The following is a 16,380-nucleotide window of genomic DNA, read 5'->3' as shown; positions in this document are numbered from 1 at the left end:
GCGATGCAAAATAATAACTCACCCACTCACTCACTCCATATCACTTCGAACCTCTACAGGCAAATTCCTATTTCCTGTATCCCCACTGTGTACAACTCGTATTGCCAGTATTTTCTGAATCTCAACTAATTTTGCCTTTATCGAATACTGGAAAGTTAAACATGTAAATTCCTTTTCATTAGGTATGTGATGATGAGCTTCACCGATGTGACTCTTTGACAAACGTTCCAACAATGCAACAAGAGTTACTTCCCTTGAATTGCGCCAAGAAAAAGACTGACTTTGGACCAGCGCGGTCATTTATTTGGGCGGAGAGAGCTGGGGTGGACAACGCGTGACAGCCAGTGGAACGATATGATACAAGAAACACGTGTTTCATATGTGTCACGTACACGTGATCACGGTGTAGAAGGCGTCCCACAGGACACCTGGCGTGCAACGTCTGTGACGCCATGGAATACCATGACCACTCCACATTGTCGTAACACCGACTACATCACAAGGAAGTGTTTGGGAATCACTCTCAAATAGTGATGATAATCACAAACACACCCAAAATCAAGGTACAAGTCAACAGAGGGAATTTAATCGGACATCTTTTTTGTAACTGATGCATCAAATTTGGAAATGTCAGTCGCACTCTTTGAAAGCCTTACAGAGGCCATGGATGCTGTAACACTGTCCACAGGAGTCCATATCTAAAAATAGACGCCTTCATGCATATTCATGACCATCTCCACGAGCCCTTCCGGAAATGGTCATGAATATGCATGAGGGCGTCTATTTTTAGATACGGACTCCTGTGCCCTGACAAACCAAATTTGAATTTGAGTCGTTTGGCGCTCTGTGCAGAACTGTAAAATTAAGACACCAATGTAGAAATGTCGTGATCTGTACCGTTCTGATGAATTAAAACGTATATTTATATTTAATGTTATGTATATGCAATGTAGTCTCCGACAATATCGGAGGTTTGTTTGTTTGTTTGTTTGTTTAACGCCGCACTCAGCAATATTCCAGCTATATGACGGCGGTCTGTAAATAATCGAGTCTGGACCAGACAATCTAGTGATTAATGCCATTAGCATCGATCCACGCAATTGTGATCGATGGCATGCATCAACCAAGTCAGCGAGTCTCACCACCCGATCCCGTTAGTCGCCTTTTACGACAAGCATAGTCACCTTTTACGGCAAGTATGGGTGTCTGGAGACCTATCCTCCCCGGAATCTTCAAGGGTCCAATATCGGGGGAACTGTTTGTCGCTCGTTCGTTCTTCGTTCGTTGTCTTCTCGTTTTAATTTATTAGTCCATCTATCCATCCACCCATTCATTCGTGCATTCATTAATTCATGCGTTCATGGCGATGAGTCATTCTATGGGGACGTGTGAACAGTATGGACAATGTACCTACGAAGTGCAGAAACAAACTATATTTGTGTGAAGGATAAAACACGACCGAGAGTTTTTATAGAGACTCAAAACCCGAATCCGAGGGTTTTAAATCTCATAAAACCCCAAGCAAGTGTTTTATCAAATTTATAAACCGATAACTATTCTGAAACCACATGTAACAACACTTTTATGTTTCAAACATACTTTGCAGTTGTAAATAATATTGTTATGATAAAATATGTTTGACAACTTTTAAAAAAAATTTAACTTGTATTCATGCCTCAATTATGTGTATTCCAACTTGTACTTGTCGCTATATGTCTGAAATACTTTTAACTAACTCAAACATACTTTCCATGAACCTAGGGAAACGGGCGTAAAATATCTCTTGCGGTGGTCGATGTTCTTGAAAATGAGTTTGCTCTAATAGTGAGTGAGTGAGATGGGATTAACGTCGCTTTTAACAGTATTCCAGTTATATCACGGCGTGTCAGCTTAATGTGGGAGGAAAGCCGGAAATGATGCAGGTCTCAGACGTTTACCACTTCGGTGAAACTCACGAGAACGGGTAAGGTGCTGACTAACATAGAAACATAATCGGGGCGAACCGGGATTCGAACCCACAATCATAGGTTTCTGGCTTGCCCAAGGGACGCAACTCTGCACAGCAAATAGCGGCGCCTTAGACGACTGGGCCACCCGTGCCCCCTTGCTCTAATAAGCAAAGTTTCAATATCACCTAAAATCAAGGGTACATTATTTAAAATCCCTGTAATATTATATACATTTCCAGGGATATTACAACATCCCCGTAGCTGAGATTGAAGCTTGTCGTAAGAGGCGACTAGCGATCAGTTGGTATCACTTTTGCGTGGATCGATGTTTATGATATCAGTCACTGGATCGTCTGATTCGACCACAAACAAACAAACTCCACGATCTGGTTCTCACCTCAGTCTTAGTCTGGACATTGTAATTAGTGACGGAGACAGGCTGAGACAGTGACTGTGTGCAATTACAGTACTCAACTGCTAGATTGATATACACCTTAACATATAAGTAAAAGACAGACAAATTGACTTTGAGTGATTTGAATAAACAGTCTCTTTAAGACAATTTCTACACTGGACAACCACCACTTATCAAATTGAAATTGAAAGTTCTTTATACGTTGAAATCAGTAAAACAATGTGTGGTTTGTTTTGTGTCTGTTGTCTATGCCAGGTACGGCTGTATCATGTGACTGACTGAAAGTTTTATGTATATCTGGCATGCTTGTGTGTGATAGGTAGTGTTGTGTGTGATAGGTAGTGTTGTGTATGATAGGTAGTGTGTCTGGTCGGGTTGTGTGTGTCTGGTTGGTTTGTGTGTCATAGGTATAACTGCGTGTGACAGGTAGGGTTGTGTGAGAGGTTGGGTTCTTTGTGATACGTTGTGTTGTATGTGATAGGCAGGGTCGTGTGTGTCTTGTCGGGTTGTGTGTGACATATTGTATGTGATAGGCAGGGTTGCGCTTGTCTGGTATGGTTGTGTGTGACAGGTTGTATGTGATAGGCAGGGTTGCGCTTGTCTTGTATGGTTGTGTGTGACAGGTTGTATGTACATATATGTACATAAGTAGTCACTACAGTGACATAGGGGGACTACATTGGTCACTTTGTCTGTATTTGCACGTAAATAGTCTGAACAATGACATAGGTAGATCAGTTTGTATATCCACATGTATGTGTTTATAAGTACACGTGGAATCGTAGACTTTGGACCTAACCATCTATACTGTAAAGAAAAGACAGGACATTACATTTTAACATGCAATTCTTGTATATCAGTTTGTGGACATATTAAAGACGAATGCATCTGTCTATTATAGAAACTTTTGAAAATCACATTTTTTAATTTTTTTCATTCATCTCCATCTATTTTGCCCACTGTGTAAGGTGACCCCTTACCACGATTGTATTTGTGATGATGCCTTTGGGGGCCATGTGTTTTAGAGATGGAGTCACCAGGAAATTGTAGTAGTGATTGGGCCACTAAAGTCGTGTGTATTACTGATGGTTGGTTGGTTGGTTGGTTGGTTGGTTTAACGCCGCACTCAGCAATATTCCAGATATATGACGGCGGTCTGTAAATAATAGAGTCTGGACCAGCCAGTCCAGTGGTTGATGTCATGAGCATCGATCCACGCAATCGGGATCGATGACATGCATCAACCAAGTCGGCGAGCCTGACCACCCGATTCTGTTTGATCCTCTTACGACAAGCATAGTCGCCTTTTACAGCAAGCATGGGTTGCTGTAGACCTATTCTACCCCGGATCTTTCACGGATCAGTGAAAGGGCCTTTGAGGGCCGTGTGTACAAGTGATGGAGACTTTGAGGCCTATTGAAATTAGTTGTTAGGTGTGTTGTGCTATTGCCGGAGGCATGTTGGGCCTTTTTCTGTTCACCAGAGGGACCCTCAGGGCTATTTTTGAAACATTTTATGTCCACTTAGGGCCATATTTAGTAATTCAAGGAGCCACTGATGGTGATTTTGTATCAGTTTCAGGGCTACTCAGGGCCGAGTGTAGCAGTGGTGGGGCCACCTCAAGGGGGCACGGTCGTCTAGGGCGCCGCGATTTGCTGTGCAGAGTTGTGTCCCATGGACAGGCCAGAAACCTATGATTGTGGGTTCGAATCCCGGTTCACCCCGAATATGTTTCTAGGTTTGTCAGCACCATATCCGTGCTCGTGATCAGATGGTCTAGTTGTCACAGGAGCAGATGGTTCAGATGTCAAGGATGGAATGGTTCACTTGGGGGGCAGTTTTAATATCACGGTACAGACATATCTTTTGTATTTGACTCAGCATTGATAAATGCAACTGACCCAATGGTGAAACATAAATTGACATTGCTAGAGAACAACCAGTTTAGAATATCCATCAAAACAGATTCCACTTTGCGTAAAGGCCAAAATATCTGTACAACATTTGTGAATGGACCACTGAAAACAATATAGGGAGGTCAGTGTCCACATGCTTTGGCTAGTGCAATTATTGTACCATTACATATAAAGAAAGGGTAGTGTCACACGATTTTCACAAGAGGAAGTAGAAATGACAGAACCCCCAAAGAAAATTTTAAAACATCATTTATTCCAAAGAGAAAAGATATTTACATAAATATCTACGAACTACTCCTACTAATGCAACCTTACTCCACCAGTAAACTGAACACTGTCCGACAACCGCTGCTTCCACTACAACACAACAACTAAACTAATGTCTACTTCTATTAATACTAATACCACTACTACTTGTCTACACATACAAACATTGGTACAACAGCCATCGTTGGCTATACCACAGCAAATCAAATACAATTACATATACACACAATGCAATCTCAAAGGTTCAGGTATAAAACATATCACATCTTATTTCACATCACAATCATACAGTGATGACTGACATGTGTAAGGGCATTGTCCAACAACAAAATATAGTTCCGGTCTATCACGACACACTCTGAATGTTAAAGAGAACAACAAATAGTTACAATGGGAATGTTGAATTGACCTCAGTCAATGTATTGTCATTAATGACCACAGGTCATATCGAAGTATTTGTAGATACAGCACTAGTGAACACTGCATTCACTCAATACACTCTGGACCTGTGACTTGGTTGATGCATGTCATCGTGTCCCAATAGATCAATGCTCATTAGGTCAATCACTGGGTTGTTCGGTCCAGACTCGATTATTTACAGACCGCCGTCATATAGCTGGAATATTGCTGAGAGCGGCATTAAACAACGAAACAAACACTAAACTCTGAATACTACATTCAAAAACTCTGATACAACACTTTGAAGGCAACATCTACACTGACCACAGCAACCGTGTGGTAGGTCATGCCTGCCTCCCTTCTGACGTTCTCCCAGCTATACATCTAGGTGCGTACCAAGTTGTCCCCAGGGTAGGAAGGAATGTCCTGCCTGTATAACATCTACACTGACCACAGCAACCTTGTGGTAGGTCATGCCTGCCTCCCTTCAGACGTTCTCCCAGCTAAACATCTAGGTGCGTACCAAGTTGTGCCCAGGGTAGGAAGGAATGTCCTGCCTGAAGGACATCTACACTGACCACAGCAACCGTGTGGTAGGTCATGCCTGCCTCCCTTCTCATGTTCTCCCAGCTGTACATCTAGGTGCGTACCAAGTTGTCCCAGGGTAGGAAGGAATGTCCTGCCTGTAGGACATCTACACTGACCACAGCAACCGTGTGGTAGGTCATGCCTGCCTCCCTTCAGACGTTCTCCCAGCTACACATCAAGGTGCGTACCAAGTTGTCCCCAGGGTAGGACGGAGTGTCCTGCCTGTATGACATGTACAGTGGAAGGACTGTACCCGGGATGCTGGGAGTCTCATCCAGCACCATTAATTCAAAGTATTTTGAACACGTCTAAATACACCGTATACACTAATACCACTAATACCACTACCACTAATAATAACAGGAGTAATAGCTGAAAACAAGTTAAAAAACCTTTTTTAGAGAGTTTACTCCATATTTGCATTTACAATATATAATATGCTAAACAACATAATTCAAATATGTACCACAGATTAAATGTTTTTAATAAACCACACAGTTTTACAATCCACGAATGTTAAAAAGTATGAAGTAGTTGCGCCAAACCTTGGCCTAAGGTGTCGTGGTGGTCTGTGGCGTTCTCGCGCTCCACTACAAGAACCACATCTGACACTATACGTGTACCCTTTACATAACTATTCATCCGCACGGATTATACGATATTTGGTTGGTATGGGGATGGTGGTGGCATGGTGTGGGGCGGTTTCACACATGGCATGGGAACAGATTTGATTATTGTCATTTGACATTTCCCTGGCCAACGATGTTGTTCCATTAGCTGGAATTACCTGCAAAAAGGCTGAACTGCTAGATGGCAATGTCAAGCCATATCGCACCAAGGTCTTCACCGATTATCTCCGACGAGGAGGCAGACGGACATTGGACTGGACAGCTGAGACCCCCTACATGTCTCGCTCACATTTGGATGCAATCGTTCGATCATAGCGTTTTTCTACGTACATGCTACTTCATTCAGGGAAACACCAAGCCACAAAATATGTTATATTTTGTCATATCACGTGGATATCCGTTACAAAATCATGTGAAGATGTATATAAGTGAGCTGCAAGACCTTTTTTCTTTGATAGGAAATCAGACACACACAAACCAGTACTATGTCACTATTTGTTGTTCCCTGTCAGACGTGACTGCTGTGGCTACAATATCTGTATCAACATGGTCATGTCTGTCATCGATGTTCACCACATTCAGTGCATGGACATGCTTCACCATTTCTGCATCACCTCTTAGAGAGGCCAAATGAAGGATGGTGTCTCCGTCATCATCCACCAAGGCTACATCAGCTCCTTGTGTCACAAGTAAGTCAAACACTTCTCTGCTGCCACCATCAGGGGTGTCCTCCCCTACTGTTGATGTCTGCAACCTTCTGTGAGAGGACATGCTTCACCATGTCCACATGTCCTCCAAGACAGGCAACATAAAGAATGTTGTCTCCGTCTTCATTCACTAATGAAACATCAGCTCCTTCTCCCACAAGTAAGTCAAACACTTGTCTGTGTCCCTTCTCTGCTGTCTTCATCAGGGGTGCCCCCCAGTACTTCCCCCTACTGTTGATGTCTGCAACATTCTGTGAGAGGACATATTTCACCATGTCTACATGTTCTCCAAGACAGGCCACATGAAGGATGTTTGTTCTGTTCTCATCAACTTATGATACATCAGCTCCTTCTCTCACAAGTAGGTCAAACACTTGTCTATGTCTCTTCTCTGCTGCCACCATCAGGGGTGTCCTCCCGTTGTGCCCCCTACTGTTGATGTCTGCAACCTTTTTTGAGAGGACATACTTCACCATGTCCACATGTCCTCCAAGACAGGCTACATGAAGGATGTTGTTTCTGTTTTTATCCACTAATGATACATCAGCTCCTTCTCCCACAAGTAAGTCAAACACTTGTTTGTGTCCCTTCTGTGCTGTCTTCATCAGGGGTGTCCCCCAGTACTTCCCCCTACTGTTGATGTCTGCAACCTTCTGTGAGAGGATATACTTCACCATGTCTACATGTCCTCCAAGACAGGCCACATGAAGGATGTTGTTTCTGTTATCATCCACTAAACATACATCAGCTCCTTCTGTCACAAGTAAGTCAAACACTTGTCTGTGTCCCTTCTCTGCTGTCGCCATCAGGGGTGTCCTCCCGTATTGCCCCCTGCTGTTGATGTCTGCAACCTTCTGTGAGAGGAAATACTCCACCATGTCCACATGTCCTCCACGACAGGCCACATGAAGGATGTTGTTTCTGTTATCATCCACTAATGATACATCAACTCCTTGTGTCATAAGTAGGTCAAACACTTGTCTGTGTCCCGCACCGACCGCCATCATTAGGGGTGTCCTCCAGTACTTTCCCCTACTATTGATGTCTGCAACCTTCTGCGAAAGGACATACTTCACCATGTCTACATGTCCTCCAAGACAGGAAACATGTAGGATGTTGTTTCTGTTCTCATCCGCTAATGATGTATCAGCTCCTTCTCTCACAAGTAAGTCAAACACTTGTCTGTGTCCTTTCTCCGCTGTCTTCATCAAGGGTGTCCTCCTGTACTTCCCCCTACTGTTGATGTCTGCAACCTTCTGTGAGAGGACATAGTTCACCATGTCTGTATGTCCTCCAAGACAGGCCACATGAAGGATGTTGTTTCTGTCATAATCCACTAATGATACATCAGCTCCTTCTCTCATAAGTAAGTCAAACACTTGTCTGTGTCCCTTCTCTGCTGCCACCATCAGGGGTGTCCTCCCGTTGTGCCCCCTACTGTTGATGTCTGCAACCTCCTGTGAAAGAACATATTTCACCATGTCTACATGTCCTCCAAGACAGGCAAAATGAAGGATGTCGTTTCTGTTCTCATCCACTAAAAATTCATCAGCTCCTTGTGTCACAAGTAGGTCAAACACTTGTCTGTGTCCCTTCTGTGCTGCCTTCATCAGGGGTGTCCTCCCGTTGTGCCCCCTACTGTTGATGTCTGCAACCTTCTGTGAGAGGGCATATTTCACCATGTCCACATGTCCTCCAAGACAGGCCACATGAAGGATGTTGTTTCTGTTATCATCCACTAATGATACATCAGCTCCTTGTGTCACAAGTAAGTCAAATACTTGTCTGTGTCCCTTCTCTGCTGCCTTCATCAGGGGTGTCCACCCATATTTCCCCCTAATGTTGATGTCTGCAACCTTTTTTGAGAGGATATACTTCACCATGTCTACATGTCCTCCAAGACAGGCCACATGAAGGATGTTGTTTCTGTTATCATCCACTAATGATACATCAGCTCCTTGTGTCACAAGTAAGTCAAACACTTGTCTGTGTCCCTTCTCTGCTGACATCATCGTGGGTGTCCGCCCGTACTGGCCTCTACTGTTGATGTCTGCAACCTTCTGTGAGAGGACATACTTTACCATATCTGTATGTCCTCCAAGACAGGCCACATGAAGGATTTTGTTTCTGTTATAATCCACTAATGATACATCAGCTCCTTGTGTCACAAGTAAGTCAAACACTTGTCTGTGTCCCTTCTCTGCTGACATCATCAGGGGTGTCCACCCGTACTGCCCCCTACTGTTGATGTTTGCAACCTTCTGTGAGAGGATATACTTCACCATATCTGTATGTCCTCCAAGACAGGCCACGTGAAGGATGTTGTTTCTGTCATAATCCACCAATGATACATCAGCTCCTTGTGTCATAAGTAGGTCAAACACTTGTCTGTGTCCCTTCTCTGCTGCCATCATCAGGGGTGTCCCCCCGTACTGGCCCCTATTGTTGATGTCTGCAACCTTTTTTGAGAGGACATACTTCACCAAGTCTACATGTCCTCCAAGACAGGCCACATGAAGGATGTCGTTTCTGTCATAATCCACTAATGATACATCAGCTCCTTGTGTCACAAGTAGGTCGATCACTTGTCTGTGTCCTTTCTCTGCTGCCATCATCAGGGGTGTCCGCCCGTACTGGCCCCTAATATTGAGGTTTACCAGACTCTCAGATAAGATGCACGTAAGCCGGTCAAGGTCTCCCTTCTTGCAGGCAAGATGGAGGTCTGTATCAGCATGTAGGGTGTTCTCTGTCACTAAAACAAAAGGATTAGTAAGTCATTACAGGGAATAACATCAAAGCCAGATACAAATTAACAATCCATTTACTAACTAAACTTTATTACCCAACCATATACACTTAGATCCAAGTTCAACCTCAGTGCCCTTCGCCCTCATTCACGTCTCCCCTGTACATCAGCTGCCCACATAGAAGAAGGTCGAATGTTACCCACTTACATGTTACCTCACACATGAGATCTACTCCCAATATAGGACTTCGAACCCTGTCACAGTCTAAATAGTAAACATTACGTCCCCCTATCAAGTGAAGGAAAATTATACATGATGATTTTGAATGTCCAATTAGTGATTTGTTTCCCAGCTTTACCATGAACTGGTTCAGCCACCACCTGTGTAGCATTTGAGATTTGTTGTTCACCTTCATTTATAACACGCAAGACTAAAGTAGGGCGGAAAACGTCATGTGCAATGCAACAATAAAATAGATAAGCTCCCAGTGTAGTCTGTGTTTCCCAGTGTTCATCTCACAATCATCCCAGAGATAAGCTCCTCCTTCGTATCACAGTAACGATCTACATGACATATTAATGCCTATTTAGTATAAGTCATGCTCATGTCCCCTCCTCAGCATTATCAACACAAGGTCATAGTCCAGTATCGCCCCCTCATGTATTGCCAGTTTAGTTTAGCTGACGTCTCCTCTCACCTCCAACAGTGTTGTGCCACATCCACCATTAAAAATGAATAAGTACTGTGTTGTCGGTTAGAAATAAAGCATACAGCTCGAAAGGGAATGATAGGCCTACTAGTAATCTAAAGGCACAGGAAGCATCACCATTCCGCACGTGTTGTAGTTTGGGGTTCTTCTGTCGTCATATCGCTAGAATGGTGATACAAGCGGTGGTAAATTAGCTTCACACATTCACTTACCTTTCTGTTTTGGCGCTTTAGGATTGCAAACCCTCTTTAGATTGTCTTTAATCATGCCCAAAGGGTCTTCTGTATCCTGGTTACGTCTGTGAGTAATTGGATCCCTGCCCCAGGATGCCAGACTGCTTGTTTCACTGTGAAAGCCACTGTCCACAGAAGCAAGAGACAGCCGGTTGAAGGACTCCAGCTTCTCGGATGCAAACAGTGCAAAATCAGGAGTAAATATCAACGTAAGAAATGTAGAAAAGGGGGTAACATCCCTGTTGGAAAGAGGACCAAAAAAAATACTTTTCAAACAACACATTGTATGCAGAATAACAAGCATATCCACTATAAGATGTTTTCTGTAAACCCCTAGAACTCTTTTTTCGAGTGTTTTCGATAAGATATTACTTTTTAAAGCCAAATCCTCAGGTCATACGAGAATTTCCAATAGTCGGCCCCACATATCAGCCCATCTCTATTTGATAATGAAAATATATAATTTACCAAGAAGAGCTATTGCTCCGAAGTCAACTATCCAGGAAAATATGATCTGAAGAATATGGTATATTGATTGAGAAGAAATATGGAAAAATGTTCACAATATGCAATATTTGCATGTTTTGTTGATTGATCACTCTGCTATGACAGTATCAGAACCAGGTGCCTGTTATTTACTTTCAGATTGTTCGATTAAGTTACCATCATCTTGGTTCACAGGGACTGAAAATTCATTTTTTTAACATATTAAAGTTTGAATATTGAGTTTACCTTTTCTGTTCGAAATATTTACTTATTTTCCTTAAATTATTGTTATACCGATTTCATTCTCGATCGTTATGTTCCAAAGATGCATTATCTTCAGACCACATTTTTCAGTATTTATTGTTTTTATTTCATGTATACGTGTTCTGTGATTTCAAATCAAGTATAACGTTTTATTACTGCCTCCCTGGGGTAGTGGATACAGTATCTGACTTGAGAGTGGATGGTTGATGGTCTAGACCCTGCCAGCATGCTACCAAATCACATAGAAAGATGACACTTGTTACCCTGCCTGGTGATTGGTATTGTCTCGATACACGACACAATTCCGGACTAGTACAAGCATCCACACACACAATCATTCACGTCGCTATATGATTGAAATAATTTTGAAAGCAACGTTAAAGGTTATTTTACCACACATCACCTTAACATTTTATTTCTGCTCAACAGTTACCTTTTTCAGTTGAATATTTTCTTCCTCAAGTCTGACGAGGGTACCTGAGAAAAAAATAGTTATTACGTGAAACATGTAAGGATATATGTTAGACCATGATCGTTCTAATTACTACTTTACCACAACAGTAAATATATTTTGGACTTCTTTCACAAACTTACCCTCTTGCCAATTTCAAATTTCTTATATCTTTAAATATGCTAAATAACGCGTTGCAGTTCCTTCATTCTACAAGCCTGAAACAGGCTCCACTAAATCTCTAAATGTTCCTGAATTTGTACTTTGCAAACATTGGAATAGATGTTTTAAACATAAGTAACATTCTCAGAAAGTTTCTCTAAATGTTCCACAATATTTCAAATTTCAGAAACTATCAAACCGTTCCCTTTACTAACACTAACTCATGCAGGAACATGTTACAGGACGTGGACTTCTGATGTACACACTACTATTATGAGGTCATATAGTTCTTTAGATTTGAAGTCTAAACAGTGTGACGAGATAGGCTTGACCACAATGTACTTGATAGGGTAGTGGCAAAGGTCAAGCCATGTTGATGTAATTAAACTTTACAATACACTCTCAAAGTGATCAACGAGTCAAGTACGATTCCGACAATATCATGAGCATGTGTCCATGAATCGCTATCAAATAGTGGTGATAGCAAGTGTATCCTGCTTTACCGCTGGCCCCACAAATTCGCTCAGGGTTAATTTCGGTATACATAAAGGTACCTAGATAATATCTGTGGTCAACGACACCTTCAGCGCCACATGGCAACAGATGCAGCTGTTTCAGTTTGTCTGTCGGTATTGGATTATTTAACTCTGGCTATGCTGCTTCAGAGTATCTGAATCTAACGTAAATCTTTTTCATTTTTCAGCTGCCAAGATTGGATTTTCAAGTTGTAAATACTGAATCCTAATTATGAGTAGTATGTGGTATTTCTACAGTGACAAGTATCTTCTGAACTTGTTAAGATGATTTATTATCAAAACACTTATGATGGAAACGTTCGCACCTTGAGGTATGTCTGTTGAACATCCTGCTCCGTCAAGGCTTGGTTTGTTATACTGCTCTTCAAGTCCTACCTGTGATGACAAAGATCAAAACTGTTTGCATATATTTGGTATTATTTATATCAAAAGTATATGGAATCAAGTTGTGCTGAAGGTCCAAAGTGCGTTTCATTAATATTATTCACATTTAAAGCTTGTTCGAACTGCACATCTTCATCTGTCTATTAGTACTGCCTTACCGTGTTACTGTCATTACTGTGTCTTGTACATGTGTCTCCTGAACCTGTAAATAATTGTAGAGGTCAATTAACGTCATGTGGCATATCACTTGCCACATACAGCTGCAGCTTAACCCACTGGATGCCGAGTTATTTTTCTGTTGCACAGAGATGAAAAGGTAAATGTTGTGCGAGAAGTGCTGTCGTGCGGCACTGCATCTATCTTTAACTATAAATTTAGAATATTACATTCCCTATTAGAGTGTGTACAATCATTGCAAATATAAGATTAATCTGAAAAACAGACTGATATTTTGTTGAGCGTGAAAACACAGCAAACCTTGGCCACTTTTTAATCATACATCGATACAAGTACTGTGCTACAAAAAAGTTTATTTGACAGCTTCATTTAAACTATAAACGAACAAAATACTGCCTAACATTTTAATGCAATTGTGATATATAAAATACATTTGTAAGGGTATTTATAACGTTATATATTCGATACAAAAGGCAACTTGTTGTAAATGAGGGAAGGAAATCAAGTTTTCATTATGACGTCAAAACAAGGCAGAGAGGTATTCACATGCACACAGAAAACTCCGCTGTCCTGGTGACAATTTGCTATGGATTACACAACAATGTATTGTCTTGTTCAGAGTAACCAAACTATTGCAACACAAATATCAATAGGACGTGCAGGTATCGTGACAAATCATAAAGTATGATATCGTACTACATAAACAATAGTGAGTGAGTGAGTATGGTTTTACGCCGCTTTTAGCAATATTCCAGCAATATCACGGCGGGGTACACAGAAATGGGTTTCATATATTGTACCCATGTCGGGAATCGAACCCGGGTCTTCGGCGTGACGAGCGAACGGTTTAACCTTTAGGCTACCCGACCGCCCCACATAAACAATAAAGTGATAAAGAAATGGATGGCCCTAGCTAACATGTAAATTAGTTCTAAGATCACCGCATACACCCCATTGTGTCAGTGTGATTTGACTCATGTTGACCAATATTAATGGCGTACAAGTCTCATCAAATGTCTTGAATTAATAAATCATATACTCAAAAGATTGTTTCAAAACAAACAAATGTACTTTTAATATTTAATATGTTTTTATTTCGGAAATTTTGGCCATCCGGCCCATAATTCACAAAAAGTCACAAACAATATATTGATGAACTGTCCGCCTTTGTACATCCAATGCATTACTATCAATATGCGCGTGCATTATCAGCAAATGCTATCAATTCATATCATAGTGTTTGTCAATTTATTGATTTCTCACATTGATACCATAATTATTATGCACCTTGTTTCCATGCATGTTAGTTATTACAAATTTTCATGATTACGTTAAAATGTCCTTTTACAAAGCTTAAATACTGACTCCTCAAATTATCCCACAAAAGACAGATCAACAAAAATGTTCTTCCTTTTTGATAACTATATTTAAACACACATTGATACAACATAAACATAATCTTCCTTCCTACAAACTATTTTCCCATCGTCTAGACTCAATATGCAAATTAAGATTTCCACAACGGAATTTACATTTCTTACTGACTCTTAAAAAGGCGACTATGCTTGTCGTAAGAGGCGACTAACGGGATGGGCAGACTCGCTGACTTGGTTGATGCATGTCATCGTATCCTACTTGCGTAGATTGATGCTCATGATGTCAATCACTGGATTGTCTGGTCCAGATTCGATTATTTACAGACCGCCGTCATATAGCTTCAATATTGCTGAGTGCGACGTTAAACAACAAACAAACAAAACTGACTACTTATTCGCTACTGTTCTGGTTGTAACACACATTTACACAGTTCATAAATGTCTTATATTTACTTTCCCATATATAATACAAAGCCAATGTTGACTTAATACATCTTTCAATCGTTGAGCAAAAGAAACTTAACGTAGTTGCGCCTTCCTGACACCCAGATTTAACCAAACGAATCCATACCCATGTTCAAACTAAATATTTATAACAAATCCGACCCCTGTTTGCCTTCCGGCAACATATTTTATCGAAGTTCGGGGTACCTATGGCTTTGCATGGACAACATTTTTTTCCAGTAGGATATGCATTTTCATAACATACAGTAGAAATAACGAGTAGATCTACCCTCCTATAACTGTACCGTTTAAAAACACGTTACATATTGATATCGTCAAACTTCTGAGGCGTAGATTACAATAGGTGCGATCATTCTGTCAAACACGAACATTGATATATTTACATTGTGCTAATAACGCTTAATACACCTTAAAAGATGAAGAGTAACTTTCTCAGCTTGTGATAAGTGGAGACAGGTTTTCCCCCATCTCAGTGTACATGTAGCTGTGACATAGATACCAAGATTTATTACCCACGTGGTGAAGATACAGATAGTAAGATACAAAATCCGTACGTCACACGTGTGTCGTACAAGGTTGACGTCGTTTTATTCGTTTTGATTGGATAACCGTGACCTTAGTCTCACCGGAACTACTTTTTGCATTCATAAAAAAGTCACGAGACGTCATTCATTTTTACAACTAGGCAGAACGGAAGTAATCTCATGAAAGCGGGAGACATTGACACACACTTTACTAAACCAAACAAGATCGTCGTCACACGCATCAAATTAGCTTTGCATTCTTTATTATTTAAACACAGAGCTACTACAGACATTATATAAGCCAGACATATCCATATGCAATGAACGACTACCGATAGATCGCGGGTTCCCTATGAGAGTGACGCACCCGACTACTTTCGCGACTTTCAATTTGATTGAACTTAGACGGTAAAGCCTGGTGAAATGAAATCAGATTAAACTACCTGTTCAGATATCTAGACTTGTATACCCCGGTTGTGCCATCAGTGCCCAAATTCGAAGCGTATTTTTGACATGGCTTCAGAAGGTGTTCGTTCATGAATGAACATACACGACTTTACGATCACTCAAAGTGAACAGTTCCAATACAAATCATTCAAAAACTCCATGGAAGTGTACCTGACTTCTGTTTTTTGTGTGGCCCAAACATCACAAATGAGAAAATAACGTTCCCTATTATTTTTAAGCGCAAAATGCTGTGAGTAGATGACGGTTGGTTTTTCTCATTCCGATGGGGACCTTGCCCTTCGTTCGAAACTGTTACTGACATGTAAGCAGACATAAACGTCTTTGGCGAGCACTCTGATTTCCCTCTTCCAAAATGGTGACGACAGGATATAAATTCAGCTGGTAGATCAAGGAAATCGAACCATTTTGAATGCACAGCCAGCCCCGTCGGTGCGAAGGACCGAGTGTTATTCCGAGATTCAAAGCACAGCGCTAAATGACTTTTAAAGTTGTTCGACAGTTGTCATGCGCACCAACAACAATGCACTT

General features: G+C 41.3%; 1 protein-coding gene across 6 annotated transcripts in view; it reads right to left on the bottom strand.

Moving 5' to 3' along the window:
• Positions 1 to 4,512: 4,512 nt before the first annotated feature.
• The window catches only part of LOC124152551 (ankyrin repeat domain-containing protein 17-like), a 31,037-nt gene continuing 19,169 nt past the window's right edge, over positions 4,513 to 16,380 (bottom strand). For 2 of the 6 annotated variants that reach the window (XM_048394500.1, XM_048394501.1), the window contains 5 exons: positions 13,001 to 13,044; positions 12,764 to 12,833; positions 11,743 to 11,786; positions 10,539 to 10,728; positions 4,513 to 9,622 (listed from right to left, as the gene is read on the bottom strand). In XM_048394500.1, coding sequence (XP_048250457.1) covers positions 7,203 to 9,622; positions 10,539 to 10,728; positions 11,743 to 11,786; positions 12,764 to 12,833; positions 13,001 to 13,044 — 2,768 coding nt within the window. In that variant the 3' untranslated portion in view covers positions 4,513 to 7,202. The remainder of the gene's footprint in view (positions 9,623 to 10,538; positions 10,729 to 11,742; positions 11,787 to 12,763; positions 12,834 to 13,000; positions 13,045 to 16,380) is intronic. The other 4 variants (XM_048394505.1, XM_048394502.1, XM_048394503.1 and 1 more) reach the window with 4 other exon arrangements.

The sequence above is a fragment of the Haliotis rufescens genome, unplaced genomic scaffold (genome assembly GCF_023055435.1).
Source record: "Haliotis rufescens isolate VD_foot unplaced genomic scaffold, xgHalRufe1.0.p SCAF_13, whole genome shotgun sequence".
Classification (NCBI taxonomy): Eukaryota; Metazoa; Mollusca; class Gastropoda; order Lepetellida; family Haliotidae; genus Haliotis; species Haliotis rufescens.
This window is presented reverse-complemented; position numbering and strand designations above follow the sequence as displayed.